General features: G+C 44.5%; 3 protein-coding genes and 1 non-coding gene across 6 annotated transcripts; 2 read left to right on the top strand and 2 right to left on the bottom strand.

Moving 5' to 3' along the window:
* Positions 1-4757: 4757 nt before the first annotated feature.
* Positions 4758-7171, bottom strand: LOC9648208 (probable fucosyltransferase 7). The gene is made up of 3 exons (XM_002980610.2): positions 5671-7171; positions 5373-5485; positions 4758-4919 (listed from the first exon to the last, which is right to left on the bottom strand). Exons 1-3 carry the CDS (start codon positions 7169-7171, stop codon positions 4758-4760), a joined length of 1776 nt encoding a protein of 591 aa, XP_002980656.2.
* Positions 7172-7304: 133 nt separating this feature from the next.
* On the top strand, positions 7305-7377 carry TRNAA-AGC. The gene has a single exon. It is a non-coding gene; the product is annotated as a tRNA-Ala (tRNA).
* A 262-nt stretch (positions 7378-7639) lies between these two features.
* On the top strand, positions 7640-12496 carry LOC9656277 (alpha-mannosidase). 3 transcript variants are annotated; one of them, XM_024685642.1, is made up of 29 exons: positions 7640-7922; positions 7983-8066; positions 8144-8232; positions 8311-8485; positions 8545-8664; positions 8711-8794; positions 8845-8916; positions 8971-9084; positions 9136-9236; positions 9290-9383; positions 9430-9597; positions 9652-9819; positions 9877-9942; positions 9992-10048; positions 10106-10328; positions 10380-10501; positions 10558-10632; positions 10678-10743; positions 10790-10858; positions 10912-10959; positions 11028-11150; positions 11197-11262; positions 11314-11426; positions 11479-11566; positions 11625-11828; positions 11886-11933; positions 11986-12054; positions 12105-12316; positions 12434-12496. In XM_024685642.1, the coding sequence occupies exons 1-28, from the start codon at positions 7656-7658 to the stop codon at positions 12297-12299; spliced, it is 3168 nt and encodes a 1055-aa protein (XP_024541410.1). In that variant the 5' UTR covers positions 7640-7655; the 3' UTR covers positions 12300-12316; positions 12434-12496. The 3 variants fall into 3 exon arrangements, with proteins under 3 accessions (XP_024541410.1, XP_024541409.1, XP_024541411.1); XM_024685641.1 differs by lacking the exon at positions 12434-12496 and having other exon boundaries at positions 12105-12424; XM_024685643.1 differs by lacking the exons at positions 7640-7922; positions 7983-8066; positions 12434-12496 and having other exon boundaries at positions 8215-8241; positions 12105-12424.
* A 59-nt stretch (positions 12497-12555) lies between these two features.
* On the bottom strand, positions 12556-14424 carry LOC112350037 (pentatricopeptide repeat-containing protein At4g02750-like). The gene has a single exon (XM_024685491.1). The coding sequence runs from the start codon at positions 14422-14424 to the stop codon at positions 12556-12558; it is 1869 nt and encodes a 622-aa protein (XP_024541259.1).
* Positions 14425-14470: the final 46 nt, after the last annotated feature.

Genomic DNA, 14470 nt, shown 5'->3' on the forward strand with positions numbered 1-14470 from the left:
ATAATAAACAAAACAAAATAACATAAGCACCTCTTGTTCAGCATGGTGTAGATGTTTAGTTGTAGCTTCTGAAATTGATTGCTACTTCCTATGGTGCACCTCTTTAGCAAATATAGACTCCTTGTGATCTTTAGAGCTAGCATGACTGCATAAGGCACTTTTTCAAAAATTACTACGACCCTATTTGCTAAAAATATTCTTAGTCTGTGGATTTGCCTTGCAAATCTTGCAAAAAATTATGCCTTCAGTTGCATCAAATTCTAACCAACAATAGCTTTGCTTCCAATGCTTCTTAAAATGCCCTGATGCTATATCATCATCCAATTCCTTAATATCATCCTCAATTTTTATTTGTTGTTGCGAATATGACTTCAAGTATCGAAAGTTACCTGTCGGCTAGTCCTTACAGACACTCTTACCTTACTGCCACGATGGCAGGAGGTCGATATTGCTGGACCCGTTATTAGTCTCCGCCTAAGCTAGTTGAAAAACTAGTCATCACATGTGCACTTAAACCGGAAGGGCACTAAGGAAGGAAATCCTAAATTGTCATTTAGTCAAGCAGACTTGACACGGTGATGAGAAATTCATGATGTTGGCTTGCACTTGCTAGTGTTAGGAACCCCCGCGATATTGAGCTTGGTCCCTCAATATCACTAGATGATAGCTTACCGTGTCTGCCAAACACCCTCGCTATCATGCCCTTAGCGTTAATCTCAATTCGGTCCCAAATGCTATTTATGGAAAGTGTTCAGATTTGCTCATTTGGCATATTTACGGAATGTAGAGATTGGCCTGAACACGATGGTGTTTGTCCCGTGTCCAAATTCGTAATCTAAGGACATTCCATATTTAGTAAGTTTCAAGCTTGTCCCAGAGACTAACTCCTGATACTAAGGGAGGCTTAGGGTGAAAGCCCAAAGCGTGTGTTCCTCAATGGGGGGGGGGGGCTGTGGGGGATTCCAAATGTATAGTAGGGATAGTGAGGTCTAGGAACCAATTTTGAAGGGACTCTCCAGTGGGGCTCCCAAACCGACTTGAGGTTGGGACTGAGACCGAGGGGCCTTAGGTGGGAGTGAGCATGGACTTGGTTGGTGCCGGAGGGCTATCCAAGGAAGTGCTCAAGAGCAACTCCCACTCCCGAAAGGGAAACCGATTGCGGTGCTCCCGGCTCATGTGGAGTGGTGCCCCACTTGAGTACCATGTGGCTCATTGGTCCTCGCCCTTCCTAGGGGCTTGGGCCTTCCTTCGGGATGGAAGTGGGGGGGTAGAGGTACCCATACCGGGCCACTAGGCCACGGTGTTTCGCCCCGGCATCCCGAAGCAAGTGTTGCACTCAAGACTTAGGATTTAGAGGGTCCCATGATCAAGTCTTGTGGTACCAAGGGATGTTAGGAACCTGGAAGCTTGGTGTGCTTGGCTGCTTGTGCTTGCGGGGAGTGTAGCCGAACCTTAAGTCCAGTCTAACCCGGGGAGGGGGATTGGGAGAGATTGGGAATCCGTGGATGGATGGTTAACGCTCCGTTGCTCGTGCAGTGAGTAGCTGAAAGCAAGTAGGACCAAGTAGGAGTTGGTACCATAGGCGAGAACCTTGGCGAGGGAACTTAGCAAAAGCCAAGGCAGTGTCGGACGGATAGACGAGGTAAACTAACAAATTGGAAAGGAAAAATTTGTGGCTTACACACTCCTTGGCTCCACGCTTGGGAGTTTGGCACCGTTCCTTCATTCAGTGGCCCAAGGCCCTGAACCTCGGGTTCCTATGGACACGTGGCATGGACACGTGGCATCTATCATGTGGCACAAAGAGGGTTTAGGTACCACTTTGTGGTGTTATCCTATGGTAAATCACCATAGGATAAAGGGTCAAAACCATGTGCGCTACATTTGTGCAGCAACCTTCCAAAATCTTAAAGCTGATTGCCTCCTAGAAGTAAGATCAGTAGTTAAGAGATGCTTCTTTTTACTTGGAGGTAGTTTTAGCATTCTACTATGTTAAGTTAAGTAGTATGCAACATCTCACTGAGTTGGCTTTTGCTCCCGAAAATGACCTACTTACTCCACTGATATGTGGTATATAGTATATTCTACTAGCATGTTTAACACTAAATTAAATGTACTTATATTTAATTAATTAATATGGTGTAACAAAAAAATCCTTTTCTTATTAAAATACCCAGGATAAAATCAAATAACCAATGTTAAATCCTTATACATAATTTTTTTTTGGGCCGTAGATCCTTCATGGTTTGATCTACCTGGGAGTTTTTGAAAAGTTCTAGGTTTTTATATGGGAGAAGGAAACGTTTGTCAACCGCTGCCTCAATCACAACAATAAGTTCAATGGTATTTTCAGATCTACGCAACTGGCTTTCCCTCGTGAAGAGATCTTGTTTGCATTGCTCCATTGCTCCAGCTTCCTTGTAGATAAGGAAGCTATGAAGGCTGAACTTCAAGGGTATGTATGCATCCATCACTTTGCCAATTTGTGCATCAAGCATCTCAACTTCATGACAATCAATATTTGAAACTTTGCAGCATTTTTGGATTGCATCTCCAATTGCATACTAGATGGCTTGGAAACTTTGAAACTTGAAATGGTAGACAAATGGCCATGTTGAAACATAGGTTATAGAATTTACTGAGCTCATGGTTATGGAATGTACCACTCCTTGGAATGAGGGAACATTAGACAATATATGCTTGTTAATTGAGACATTGAAATATACCAGATGCAAGCTAGAAGAGCTTGAGTTTCTAGGGTGCTTCAAAGGAAACTAGAAGGAGTTTGCTCAAACAGTGCTCACAAGTTTAGTGTCACTGAGGAGCCTCACAATTACATATATCTGCAAGATCATTACTTCTCGAGCATGTAACATCGTGGACTTTGAGATTGTGAAATGCAATTGGAAAATCTTACATCCCTTAGCTAATGTTTTTTGGAACTTGGCATGTGGCCTTCTTAGCTTAAAACTTGAGTTGCAGTATGGTGCTAACAAGTATAGCACTGATTCCCATCTGGTGAGCTCCAACAACTCCAACAAGCATTTGATGTTACCAGAAAAAAATGCAACCACCTTTGGCTGCTCACTCAATGGCACCAAATTGGACCTTTCTACCAAGTATTGGAGTTGGGACCTAGACAAGAGCTGGAACAGCTACTCCAAGCTCTTAAACAATGTCAGTCATGTTATGTAAACTAAGATTGAAGTGTGTAAACCTTGAGGTGAACACATCTATAGAAACAATACTCACCCTTGAAATGTAATACACACCACACCTATAGTAAGTATGGGATATCACTAAAAGAGTTGACCTAGTTGCTAGTATGTCCAAGATTGGGTATCTAAATATAAATCGCCCAGCAAAAGTTAATTAAAAATGAGTGTAAAGAAGTGATTTTTGGTTGGGCTGGAGCTGAATCTCCCTATTATTAATGACATGTGTGAGAAACTTTATATATTTGACCTATAGATTATCTCTCTCGACTCATTCTCTTTAGTTAGTTACGATCTATCATGTAAGTTTACGCCTTTATGAATGGAAGTTGAGAGCTACAACTCTCTTGAGAGCCCTTCTTTTTTGACACCTTATCACTCGGATTGAGCTTAATTAAAAGTAAATTGAATTTGCTACATGTCAATTTTAATATGATAAATAGAGTCAAATTTGAAACCCCTTTTATACCAAATATAAACTCTTGAATTTAAATTTCCCACATCTTGCCCAATACTATTTAATTGTAAGAATAAAACTTTTAATTAATTGGAAAAGGGGGTGCACTCTTATTTATGGGTTTTTTCCTTTTATATTTAAACTTTTATGGATTGTCTCTTAAGTCATTCCCTTTAATTACTTATAAATTCTTGATTGAATTGCTGAAAATAACTTATATTAACTAATGGATTAAGTTGCTATCCATTTTTTGTCAAAGGGCCTCAATAATAAAGTGGACAATGTCACATATTCACAGCAAATGCTTTTTAGAAGGTGTTTAATTATAAAAAAAACTACCATAAGACAAGACTATTCAGTCTTAGATGTTGTTTTTAGCTAAAAACAGCTACCCCACATCATTTTTTTAGCATTTAGGACTAAATTAGCACTTTTCAAACTAGAAAATTGAGATTGAATAATTTGAGGGACTAAGATTTAAACCAAAATGGTCTCATAAATTGGTGAGCAAGAGGTTGTAAGTTCTTCCTCCTTTACAATCCATGACATTGTGATTGAGTTAGGGGTGAGCATTTCTACTTAGTGCATAACAATAGATTACCAATTTAGGTAGTGGGAGTGGAATTGCTAGGGAGGCAAAAGCTTAGCTATCTAGGTGTTCTAAGAGATGGTCAGAAGGTCAAGATCTTTCAAAGGGGTGAAAGTCTCAACACATTAGCTATTGATATTTATAGCTAGGTAAAGGGGCAGTTATATAATGGTTGATGCTCTTGATCTATAACATGCCTTTCATATAGCTAGATAAGTGAGAGATTCAAATTGATCAAATCATACTTCTATTATCATGTGTAAGGCAAAAAGTAACTTTGTTATAAATATTTTTAAATATTATTTTTATTATAAAAATATTAACAATAATAATAATTTATAATTTTTTAAAAATATTATATATTTTATAAGGTATATACAAGTATATTCTATTTTTAGAATATACAAGGAATATTTGCCCAAGAAAAAACCCTTAAAAGGGTTAAGGAAACGCTATATGTGATTCCTTTGAAGCACCCTAGAAACTTGGAGGTCTTCTAGCTAACACCTGGGAACACGAGCTCAGTAATCTCTACAACCTGTGTCCCAGCCACCATGGCCATTTGTCTACCACCTCTAGTTTTGCCATTTGGTATGCAATTGGAAATGCAATCCAAAATGCTGAACAGTTTTGGATACTGATTGTCATGGTGCTTGACCTGCAAATTTCCAGTCATGGATGCATACGTGTTTGACCTTCACAGCTTCCTTATGGAGCAATGCTGGCAGGATCTCTTCATGAGTGAAAGCCACTTGTGCAGACCCGAAAATCCTATCAAACTTATTGCCGTGACTGAGGTGGAGCTCGTCGTCCATGAGCAGCAGTGGTGATGAATAGTGCTCGTAGTCAATTTCCGCGTTATTTGATGCTTCCTTCAATTACTTGGCTCCAGAAGTTACTACGTTTATCTCCACAAGCGACCCGAAAAATAATAAAATGATAGAAGAATATAGCCGATCGCAGGCGGGTATATGGTCAATGTGCAAGAGGAGTATGATGTGCGGAATATATATCTATATATATAACAAATTTTATGAATTAATTGTCCCTTATATCGATGAGTGGTGATCCAAACACATTTCAGGGAGCGCTGCCATTCAAGAAAACCTACACTAATTTCACTGTCCTGTTTCCCTTCACTGTAAATATCTTGGATTTCAGCGAAAAGTGGAGCCTCTCCGAGAAAAACCAGCCACACCAAAGAGATATCATGAATAACCCGACCTAAGGTTATTTGAAGTTGTACGTTATTCACTTCAAGTTCTTTCTAGGACATTTCAGTTTGAACATACTTCTTAACTTCTTTGTGAAACTTCTCTGCGGTGTAATCTCGAGCAAAATGGTGACCTCATCTTCCAAAATTATTCCTTCTTGCCTGATTTTTGTGCAACATCACAGGTCCTATGAACCAGTTTTCTGGAATGGCGAGGTCTGAAGTCCCCACGGCACGTCTGGACAACTCCGAGCATTGTTCTGGACGGACTTTGCCTCGCTTGAAGAATCACAATTGCAGCCGTAGAACACTTTCGCGTGGAAGCAAGGCTCTGTGGAGTCCAACTTGGAGCAGTTTTTCTCATTCAAGAGCCACGGCTTGACTCCACCCAGGCCTTGAGCGGCGTATCCAAACGTGGAGCCGGGGCTCGTGACCAGCTCGGCACAGAATGAGAGAAGAAGCATATCAGCCAGGGCCTTCTCGTCGTGGTTACGGTCATTAGTCTGCTGCCATCGCTCCTTACTTGGAGCGAAAACTCGGACCAAGGAACCATCTACGGTGGGAGAGCTGACGTAAATTTCTCGAAGACCATCGAAGTACTGCCCGTCGAGTGATGCCACAACAACACCTATGATCTTGCCAGAAGCGCTTGAGTTCGATGCCACTGAAACATCAGGGAGCAGCTTGCTCTGGAGGAGACACTGGACCATTGCATCCGAGAAACTTTGCGCTCTACGAGATAGATCCTGGAAATTGGGCAACACTCTCATTTGGACACCGACAAGCTTGCTCGAGCCAGCCATGTAAGTATCGTAAAATCTCGTCGCTCTATCCCAGGCAGCGTTTGAGGGATGGAAGAGATACTTCACCAAGTGTTGAAACACTGCCGCCTCTTGCCGTGGAAAGAGCTTGTCTAGCTCGGTTCTAAAACTTGGAACATAGTACAAGCTTGGGACGAAGTAGAGGTTTGTGGTGATCGTCAGCCATGGAAACTGATCACTGATGTTTTGCTGTTGTTTCTCGCAGAAGAACTTGTCACCGATACTGTCGTAACCGTTCATAATCTCGATGTATGCGTGCCGCGCAAACTTCGCAGTACCAGGGTGACACTTATCAAAGCTGATCCTAAACTCGTCACTCCTGAGGAACTCGAGAGGAACATCCCGGGGAGCAAACCAGGAACTCCGAGGAAACGGCTCGCAGAAGAGCGCCTCCATGTCTTCGGCCGGATCGATCAACAAAACTCGACGGGTGAGCAAGGCGTAGAGAAAAGTCGCAGCGATCGACACCATCTTGTTCCCGAGGCCGCTGTTATCCAGCCAGAGGATGAACTTGCAATCATTGTTCTCCGTGGCCGTGCTCGAGTTAAACCAGGTCTGGGAATTACCTCTCGTGCAGCGAGCATGGAACTCCTCGTAAGAACGAAGCCTGTCAATGAGATACTCCGATGGTACGTATTCCCAGTCTCTCTTACCGTAACGATGCTGCTCAAACCGGCTCTTGCATTTACCATGATCTTCTCGTGCAGGCAGCAGATTATAGAAGTTTGCTCGAGAAGAACTTGCGTCGCTCGCGGCACTGTGGTTGCTTCTTTCGTTCCTGGAGATGAAAAACTTAATCTTCTCTTGCTGGAACCAAACTACTGCCAGGAAAAAGAGGAAGAGGACGATGGTTGCCGCCTCTAAAACTCTCGGCATTGGGTGAAGTTTCTACCTGGTAGCTTGCTTCATCTATCAAATTCCATGAAACACTACAATCGAAGTTATATTTCATTGGATGCTTCGTCAAATGAATTGTCGTGAGCTTCTTGCTTTTCTTACCCTTGGAAAAGGGGATGTAGCTCAGATGGTAGAGCGCTCGCTTAGCATGCGAGAGGCACTGGGATCGATACCCGGCATATCCATTCTTCTTCAGGGGTTAAGGCTTAACCAAAGTATGATTATATTTTCCAAGTGATCAGATACTCTTGTAGAGTCGGCCCAGAGGGACCCTCACTCCTTTTAATTGCCAAGGCAATTTGGAGCGCGGAATCGAACTTGGGACTGCTTTGTAGTTAACAGGCTATAGTGTTCCGGATGTTCTTTTGAAACAAGGGGAGAAAGATGGGAACTTTCGTTAAAACTATCTTAAACCCTAAACTCTAATGTAGCTATGGATGACTTGGCGTGCGCGTGATATTTGATGGCGATTGGGGCTAGGGCAGCCAGGCGCTGTGCCGCTGCGCTCCTCCTCCTCTTCGTGCTCACCTTGCTCCGCGATGCAGCTAGATTGGATCGATTCTTGGGGCGATCGCCGCCTCTTCTTCCCCTTGCGCCTGGGATCTACAACACCTCCGGGGCGCCGCTTCCCCACAAGATCAATGTCCACATTGTGCCGCACACGCACGATGATGTGGGATGGCTCAAGACTGTGGATCAGTACTATGTTGGCTCCAACAATTCCATCCAGGTACTCTAGCTGGCCAAATTTCTGGCATTTTTCCTTTGTAAAGCTCCTTTTTTCCTGTAGATTGCCGCTGTCCAGTATATTATCGACTCTGTCATCCAGTCCCTGGAGGACAATCCAGATCGCAAGTTTATCTATGTTGAACAGGCAAGTCACTCACGAAGCTACGCACAGTTCTTTCTTTGTGTTTGATTTTTTTCCATTGAATCGCTTTCGTTTCCCAGGCTTTTTTCCAGCGATGGTGGAGGGAGCAAACTCCTGCGAAGCAAAAAATCGTGCATCAAATGGTTGAGTCCGGTCAACTCGAGTTCGTGTAAGCTAGGTTTTTTTTTTCTCTCCTTTTTTTTTCCTTCTCTTTTAGTTCGAAGCTTTCTTATAATTGTTGCTACAGTAACGGGGCGTGGTGTATGCATGACGAAGCTGGTGCTAGCTACATCGACATGATCGATCAAACTACGCTTGGCCATCGGTTTATCAAATCCCAGTTTAACAAAATGCCTCGCATTGGATGGCAGATCGACCCGTTTGGCCATTCAGCTGTGCAAGCTTATCTTCTCGGAGCAGAGGTGATGCAACTGTCGGCTTCTAGCAGAAAAATAAGCGTCTCTCCGTTTGTTTCTGGCAGGTCGGCTTTGATGGTTTGTTTTTTGCACGGGCTGATTACCAAGACATTGCTAAACGACGAGCAACGCGCGGCATGGAGTTTGTATGGCAGGGATCCAGAACATTATCGTCGTCTTCACAAGTATAAACCCTACACCGCTCCAGTGTTTTATAAGTTTCTATTGCAGATCTTTGGAGGTATCCTCGCAAATCACTACTCTCCTCCAGAAGGGATGAATTTCGACTTTAAGTCCAATGATCCTTTGATACAAGTAAGTTCAGCTGGCTGGTTTTTAAGGCAGAGAATGACCTGTATGCTCAGGACAATCCTCTTCTATACGACTACAATCTTCAGGAGCGAATTGACTTGTTTGTCAAGCGTGCTCAAGAACAGGCAATTATTTGAGTTCTTTTTTCGTTTATCAAGGACACTTGTATATACTTTCAGAGTGAGCAGTTCCGATCAAATCATATAATGTGGACTATGGGTCAAGACTTTAATTATGAGCAAGCAAATACTTGGTTCAAGCAGCTAGACAAGCTAGTGCACTATATGAACAAGGTGTATATACTCTCGCCTTTTATTTTTTTTATTTTAACAGTATAGCTGCAGGATGGAAGAATTAATGTGTTTTACTCTACTCCATCTATCTACGTAGATTCGAAAAATACTGCCAACATCACCTGGCCTTTGAAAACCGAGGACTTTTTCCCGTAAGTCTGCTATGCTTGGAATCCGTTAGATGACGACGTTGAATTTTTTTAAGCTACGCGAATTGCTCCCATTGCTACTGGACTGGTTATTTCTCAAGCCGCCTCGCTCTGAAAGGCTACGTTAGGAGGTTGTCTGCGTACCTTATGGTAACATATTCACCATAATCATCTCATCGTTTCTTTCTTCTTTTAGGCCGCACGTCAGCTAGAGTTTGCGGTGGGCAGAAATTTTTCTGCAGACAACACCGATTCTCTGGAGGATGCGCTCGCAATCCTCCAACATCACGATGCTGTAACTGGGACCGAGCAACAACATGTTGCAAATGACTATGCGAAGAGACTCGCTACTGGGGCTTCCAAGGTTTTGATCTTGTCATATATTACAAAGAAATGACTCTGAAAAATATGTTTACAGGCTGCGAAGGTGATGGAGGTAGCCATATCCGTCCTAACGGCCTCCAGCTCCGCGCTTAATACTGCGACCAATTGGTTTGTTCCAATCTGGGAAAGATTAACGTCCTCCAAATACTTGTCCGTTTTACCGAAAGGAATCAGTGGCAGATCTGCTCTGAGCTTTGATCAGGTATGCACTTTACAGGATTTTAGTATCTTTCTGATATTGTCTTCGCTACCTCTCTAGTGCCTGCTTTTGAATATTAGCTATTGCCCACCTTCTGAAGCCCAACTAGAGGATGGCACTTCTCTGGTAAGTGGTTACCCTGGCCAGTTGGCTGAATTCTTAGCATTTCTCGCAGGTAGTAGTTTTGTACAATACGCTTGGCTGGAGTCGTAAAGAGATGGTGCGAATTCCGGTATGTTGCAGGACATGCCTTGGCTTCAGCTCTGAAAACCAAGGTTTTCCTTTACAGGTTTCAAGTACACGTTTGCAAGTCAGAGATTCGACTGGGAATGCAATTCCGTCGCAGCTAATTCCTTTAGACAGCGTGACAAAAAAACTGAAGGAGATTTATGTGAAGGCGTATACGGGCAACTCTTCCAGCAATGACGACGTTTACACTCTTGTGTTCAAAGCTTCTGTTCCGCCATTAGGATTTAATTCCTACTTCATCAGCGCGTCAAACGGTGCACATGGTAAGCTTATTTCCTTTGGTTGGACAACACGTTGCAAGTCTGTTTATGTAGGTTGTGCATCGCTCTCTTCTTTCAAAAATCATGAAAGCCCAAGGGAAGTATTCTCATCTAAAACCAAGCTTAAGTTCTCGTCCAGTGGACAGCTTCAACAGTTTACGGATCGTAAATCTGGAGTAAGTGTGAGATTCTAGCTTGGAAGAAATTTACATTCTTGGATTTCTTATATCAGATTGTATCCGCTGTCAAGCTGTCATATTGCTGGTATAATTCAAGTGATGGTGTCACAGAAGAAGCCCGAGGCCAGGTAATTAAAAATTGCATACAAAGGTTATCAATTCCTTGATAGTAGTCTTCGGGAGCTTACGTGTTTCGTCCCAACTCTTCGTCCTGCTACCCCGTCGATAGCAAAGAGATGGTATGTGCGAAAACATATGTTCGGTATGCTTACACAATATCCATAGGTTTCGAGCTATATAAAAGGTTCCTTGGTTGAAGAAGTACATCAAACGTTCTCTTCCTGGGTATTCCAGGTAAGGACTTGATTATCTTCGTCACAAGAGATATATATCAATTGGTTTTTCAGGTGCTGAGGCTTTACAAAGACGCGCAATATGCTGAAATCGAATACACAGTGAGCCTTCGCTTTGATAACGTTTTCTGGAAAAACACAATGTACTGGTTGTGTTCGATGTGTTTCAGATCGGACCAGTTCCAGTAAACTCCAGTGATGCTGGCAAAGAAATAGTTACCAGAATAAGCACGGACTTGGAAAGCGAAAAGATTTTTTACACGGATTCGAACGGTCGAGACTTTCTTAAGCGGGTAAGGATTCCCATGTTAAAGGTCCTGGCTTTAACGCGGTCTGTAGGTAAGAGATTTTAGAAGTGACTGGGAGCTCAATGCCACTGAACCAATATCGGGAAACTACTATCCGGTGAGGTGATCAGTGACGGTCTCTTTGTGAAAACCATTTCCTCTTATGTAGATCAACCTGGGCATTTACTTGCAAGAAAACAATACGGAGTTCTCCGTGCTTGTGGATCGAGCAATTGGCGGCTCTAGTCTAAAAGATGGTGACGTCGAGCTAATGGTGCAAAGGTATGCATATAGATGTCGATCGATATAGTTTGAAGCCTTGTGCTTTCTTCAGGCGCTTGTTACACGACGACCACAGAGGTGTTCAAGAAGCTTTAAACGAAACAATATGCATAGACAGCAACGAATGTGAAGGCCTGACGGTACTGTATCTTCTCAAACTTTAGTAGTCATTACTATTATCTTTGCATTGTCATTCAGGTTCGTGGCAAGTTTCTTCTTGGTTTACACTCGACACAGGAGTCTGCGAGATGGCGACGAAATCAAGGCCAGCGGCTTTATTCGCCTCTGGAAATGTTTTTCTCGAAGCTGTCTTCGAGCACTGGCAAGATAGGAAATCCAACATTCTCTGCAACAGAGTCTGGCTACGAACTACCACAGAACATAGCTATCATCACGCTGCAGGTAATTTCGCTCGAAGCTAACGCGCTTCTATACTTTATCGCGTTTCTATACATCCAGGAAATGCAAAACGGGGATGTCCTACTGAGACTGGCTCATTTGTACGAGGTAGAACATTAGTTTGAAGTTTTTATAGTTCTCCCTTCTAACTTTTTTGCAGGCTGGGGAGGATATCGAGCTGTCCACGGTTGTGCGAGTCGATTTGCAGAAGATTTTTGGCCTGAGACAGGTTTTGTGTTTTCATCTACTTTGCATAGTGAAAACACTGGATTTGCACAGGTTGCAAGTGTTGTGGAGCTCAATCTTTCAGCTAACCAAGAGAGAGCTTCCATGAAACCTCTACAATGGCAACTTGATCCGAACGTAGAGGATGCTGCCGCTGTTCACGTTCGCGGTCCACTTTTAAAGCCGGGCGATCGCCACATTGACATTGCTCCCATGGAAATCCGGACCTTGCTCGTCACCTTTGGCTAGACCTTGCAACACTCCAGGTACTAGCTTGACGGACAATTGTTGAATGAATCTCACACTTGAGATTGTTTGATTTGTGAGAGGTTAAGAAGCTTTGCTTATCAAAAGTACATGACATTCTATGTTTATATGACAAGAAACTCTACTTCAAGAGGTGACAGTGTGCAAAAGGAAAAGTTGGCAGAGCTAAGCATCTCCAAGTTGTGTAAGTCTTTTGGCCGTCTCCTCCTCAACTAATCACTCTCCTCCTGTGCATTGTTTAGCGCGCCTTTAGATCTCGGGAGGCAGCGATGCTGGACAGTAGAACATAAGCCGAGGAACACTCTCCATCCAGCTCCAAAATCTCTCTCGCAGCTCTCTTCCCACGAGTCCCGTCCTTGTGAGCTTTGCATCCCCCAAGCAAGCTCGTCCACGAGACATCATCCGCCGGGAAAGGCATCGTTTTGATGAGCTCCTCCGCCTCACCCAGCCTCCCTACGCGGCCGAGCACGTCGACGAGACAATGGTAGTGCTCCACCACCGGTTGCAAGCCGTGATCCTCCTGCATCGACCGGAAGTTCTCCAAAGCATCGTAGAAGAGACCCGCGTGGCCGTGAGCCGCCAGGATGCTCGTGAACGTTCGCTCGTCCAGCCGGAATCCCTCGTTGATCATGTCGAGTTTGAGCGCAAGAGCTTGATCCAGGTGACCACTCTGAGCATACGCCTGGATCATGGAGTTCCAGGAGACCTGTGCTCGTCGCGGCATTCGATCAAAACATCTCCGAGCCTCCTCCAGGTGACCGCTCTCAGCGTACACTCCGATCATAGCGTTCCACGAGATTGTGTCTTGGAAAGGCATTGCATCAAACAGCAGCCTTGCCTCTCGCTCCTCCCTGCTCCGACCAAACGCAGAGATCATGGAGTTCCAAGACGTGAGTGTGATAACCGGCATCCTCCAAAACGCGAGCTTGGCATCGCTGGTATACCGGGCTTGTGCATATCCCGCTGCCAGCAGCGTCCAAGAAATGATATTCTTCCGAGGCATCTGATCAAAAAATCTCTTGGCTTCCTCCGCAGACTGACACTCCACGCAAGCCAGAATTGCTGTGTTCCAAGACACCAAATCCCGGCAAGGCATCGTTTCAAAGACCCCGATAGAATCCTCTCGATGCCCAGCTTGGGCATAAGCTGCCGATATCGCGTTCCATGATGTTATATCCCTCCTCGGCATCGCTTGAAAGAGGCTCAAAGCTTTTCCGACATCGCCATTTTCTCCATACGCTACAAGCATGGTCGTCCACGCCACAGCATCCTTGTGAGAAATCCCATCAAACAGCCTTCTCGCTAAAACCATATGCCCATTGTGGGCATACGCTGCTACCATGGTCGTCAAAGAAACCACGTCTTTCACTGGCATCTTATCGAAAAACAGCCTCGCAGTGTGATAATCCCCAGCAGTGCAGTACGCAGTGATCATAGACGTCCACGACGCCAAATCCCAAAACGGCATTCTATCGAAAAGCCACTGTGATCGATCCATATGCCCAAGCTGGGCATTTGCCTGGACTAGAACGTTCCAGGAGATTTGATCCTTCTCCGGCATCCTCTCCAGAAGAGCGATCGCGTGTTCGTGATCGCTCTCTTGCAAATACGCCTGCGCGATCGCATTGAGAGATTTCACGCTCCAGCTCGGCATCCTCTCGAAGAACCCTCGCGACTCCTCCAGATACCCCTCCTTGGCATACATTGCGACCATGGTCGTCCAGGTGATGATCCCACACTCTGGATTGGCATCAAAGACGCGCTTGGCCGCCGGCAAATCCCCGCTTCTACCGCACGCCGTGAGCATGATATTCCAGGAATACGCGTTGGGATGCCGGATGGAGTCGAAAACCTGGCGCGCGTCGTCGATGCTGCCGCATTTGCCATACATCTCCACCAGGAGATTGAGTAAGAAGACGTTGCCATGGTGCTGGCTGCTAGAAATCCGAGCGTGAGCCCCTCGTCCGGCGCTTAGATCCCTAGAATCGCCAAATCCCCGCACAAGCTGCGCAAAGAATGCCGGATCTTCCTGGACTTGGAACTCTGTGCTGAAGAATCGATCGCGGTAGCAATGGCGATGGCGATTGCGATGGCGCCCAAATCGCATTAACTCCTCTTCCACATCCGGGAATTTAGGGTTCTTGGCCTTCCAG

This window comes from Selaginella moellendorffii, unplaced genomic scaffold (assembly GCF_000143415.4).
Source record: "Selaginella moellendorffii unplaced genomic scaffold, v1.0 SELMOscaffold_45, whole genome shotgun sequence".
Taxonomy (NCBI): Eukaryota; Viridiplantae; Streptophyta; class Lycopodiopsida; order Selaginellales; family Selaginellaceae; genus Selaginella; species Selaginella moellendorffii.

Bases quoted from the DNA above. Each gene is read 5' to 3' on its own strand.
- LOC9648208 (XM_002980610.2), bottom strand. From the start codon at position 7,171: ATGCCGAGAGTTTTAGAGGCGGCAACCATCGTCCTCTTCCTCTTTTTC. The intron at 5,486-5,670 runs GTTCATAGGACC...AAATAACCTTAG, and splicing joins CTCGCCATTCCAGAAAACTG to GTCGGGTTATTCATGATATC. The intron at 4,920-5,372 runs GTAGGTTTTCTT...GGAAATTTGCAG, and splicing joins AACAGGACAGTGAAATTAGT to GTCAAGCACCATGACAATCA.
- LOC9656277 (XM_024685642.1), top strand. From the start codon at position 7,656: ATGGCGATTGGGGCTAGGGCAGCCAGGCGCTGTGCCGCTGCGCTCCTC. The intron at 7,923-7,982 runs GTACTCTAGCTG...TTTTTCCTGTAG, and splicing joins GCTCCAACAATTCCATCCAG to ATTGCCGCTGTCCAGTATAT. The intron at 8,917-8,970 runs GCAATTATTTGA...ATATACTTTCAG, and splicing joins TCAAGCGTGCTCAAGAACAG to AGTGAGCAGTTCCGATCAAA.
- LOC112350037 (XM_024685491.1), bottom strand. From the start codon at position 14,424: ATGCGATTTGGGCGCCATCGCAATCGCCATCGCCATTGCTACCGCGAT.